The sequence below is a fragment of the Merops nubicus genome, unplaced genomic scaffold (genome assembly GCF_000691845.1).
Source record: "Merops nubicus isolate BGI_N331 unplaced genomic scaffold, ASM69184v1 scaffold17025, whole genome shotgun sequence".
Classification (NCBI taxonomy): domain Eukaryota; kingdom Metazoa; phylum Chordata; class Aves; order Coraciiformes; family Meropidae; genus Merops; species Merops nubicus.
In genome coordinates this window covers 20,771-21,626 of record NW_008611756.1, presented here as the reverse complement: position 1 = coordinate 21,626, position 856 = coordinate 20,771, and the positions used below count along the sequence as shown (strand labels likewise).

At 53.3% G+C, this 856-nt stretch overlaps 1 protein-coding gene across 1 annotated transcript in view; it reads left to right on the top strand.

Annotated features, from left to right (window-relative positions):
- Positions 1–466: 466 nt before the first annotated feature.
- The window catches only part of STK25 (serine/threonine kinase 25), a gene marked incomplete at its 5' end in the record, with an annotated part of 5,445 nt that continues 5,055 nt past the window's right edge, over positions 467–856 (top strand). Inside the window, one exon of the mRNA XM_008941316.1 lies at positions 467–624. Within this exon, the coding sequence (XP_008939564.1) occupies positions 467–624 (158 nt within the window). The remainder of the gene's footprint in view (positions 625–856) is intronic.

Below are 856 nucleotides of genomic sequence, written 5' to 3'. Positions count from 1 at the left end.
ATGTGCCTTAGCATGTCTTCTGGGAGGGTCTGTTCACAGAGTGGCACAGAGGTGAGGCTGACAGGCTGGTAGTTCCCAGGGTCTTCTTTTTTACCCTTTTTAAAGTTGGGCATGATGTCACCTCTGTTCAGTCAGTAGGGGCTTCACCTGACTGCTCTGGCTTCTCAGATACTGTGGAAAGTGGCTCAGCAGCTGCATCAGCCAGTTCCTTCAGTACTCTGGGATGCACCTCAGCAGGTCCCATGGACTTACTCATGTTCAGGTTCCTCAGGTAGTTGTGAGCCTTGTCCTTGCTTTCAGTGGGAGGGGCTTTCTCTACCTGGTCCTTGTCCTGTGGGCCACCAACTTGAGGGCTGTGAGGAGAGAGGTTGCCAGTGAAAAGTGAGGCTCTGAAGATGCCCTTGGAGAATCATCATTGAAGGTGATACAGGAACCAGTGGACTCACTGCTTTTTTTGTGTGAACAGCTGCCAACGTGCTGCTTTCGGAACAAGGCGACGTGAAACTGGCTGACTTTGGGGTGGCTGGGCAGCTGACAGACACACAAATCAAGAGAAACACCTTTGTGGGGACTCCGTTCTGGATGGCACCCGAGGTCATCAAGCAGTCTGCTTATGACTTCAAGGTGAGCTGGGAGCTGGAGGATGGCTGCTTGGTCCTGCTGTGTATGAGGTGGTGCTGGGGTTACTGTGGGAAGTGCTGCTTAGTACAAGAACTACACTTTCCTGTTATGGGTCAGGGTCTGCTGGAGAAGTTGGTCTCTTAGATGTGAAACACCTTAACCTACCTACAGCAGCCCCAGGCAATGCTCCAGGCTTGGGGAGGAGTGGCTGGGGAGGAGCCCGCCCGAGGAAGGG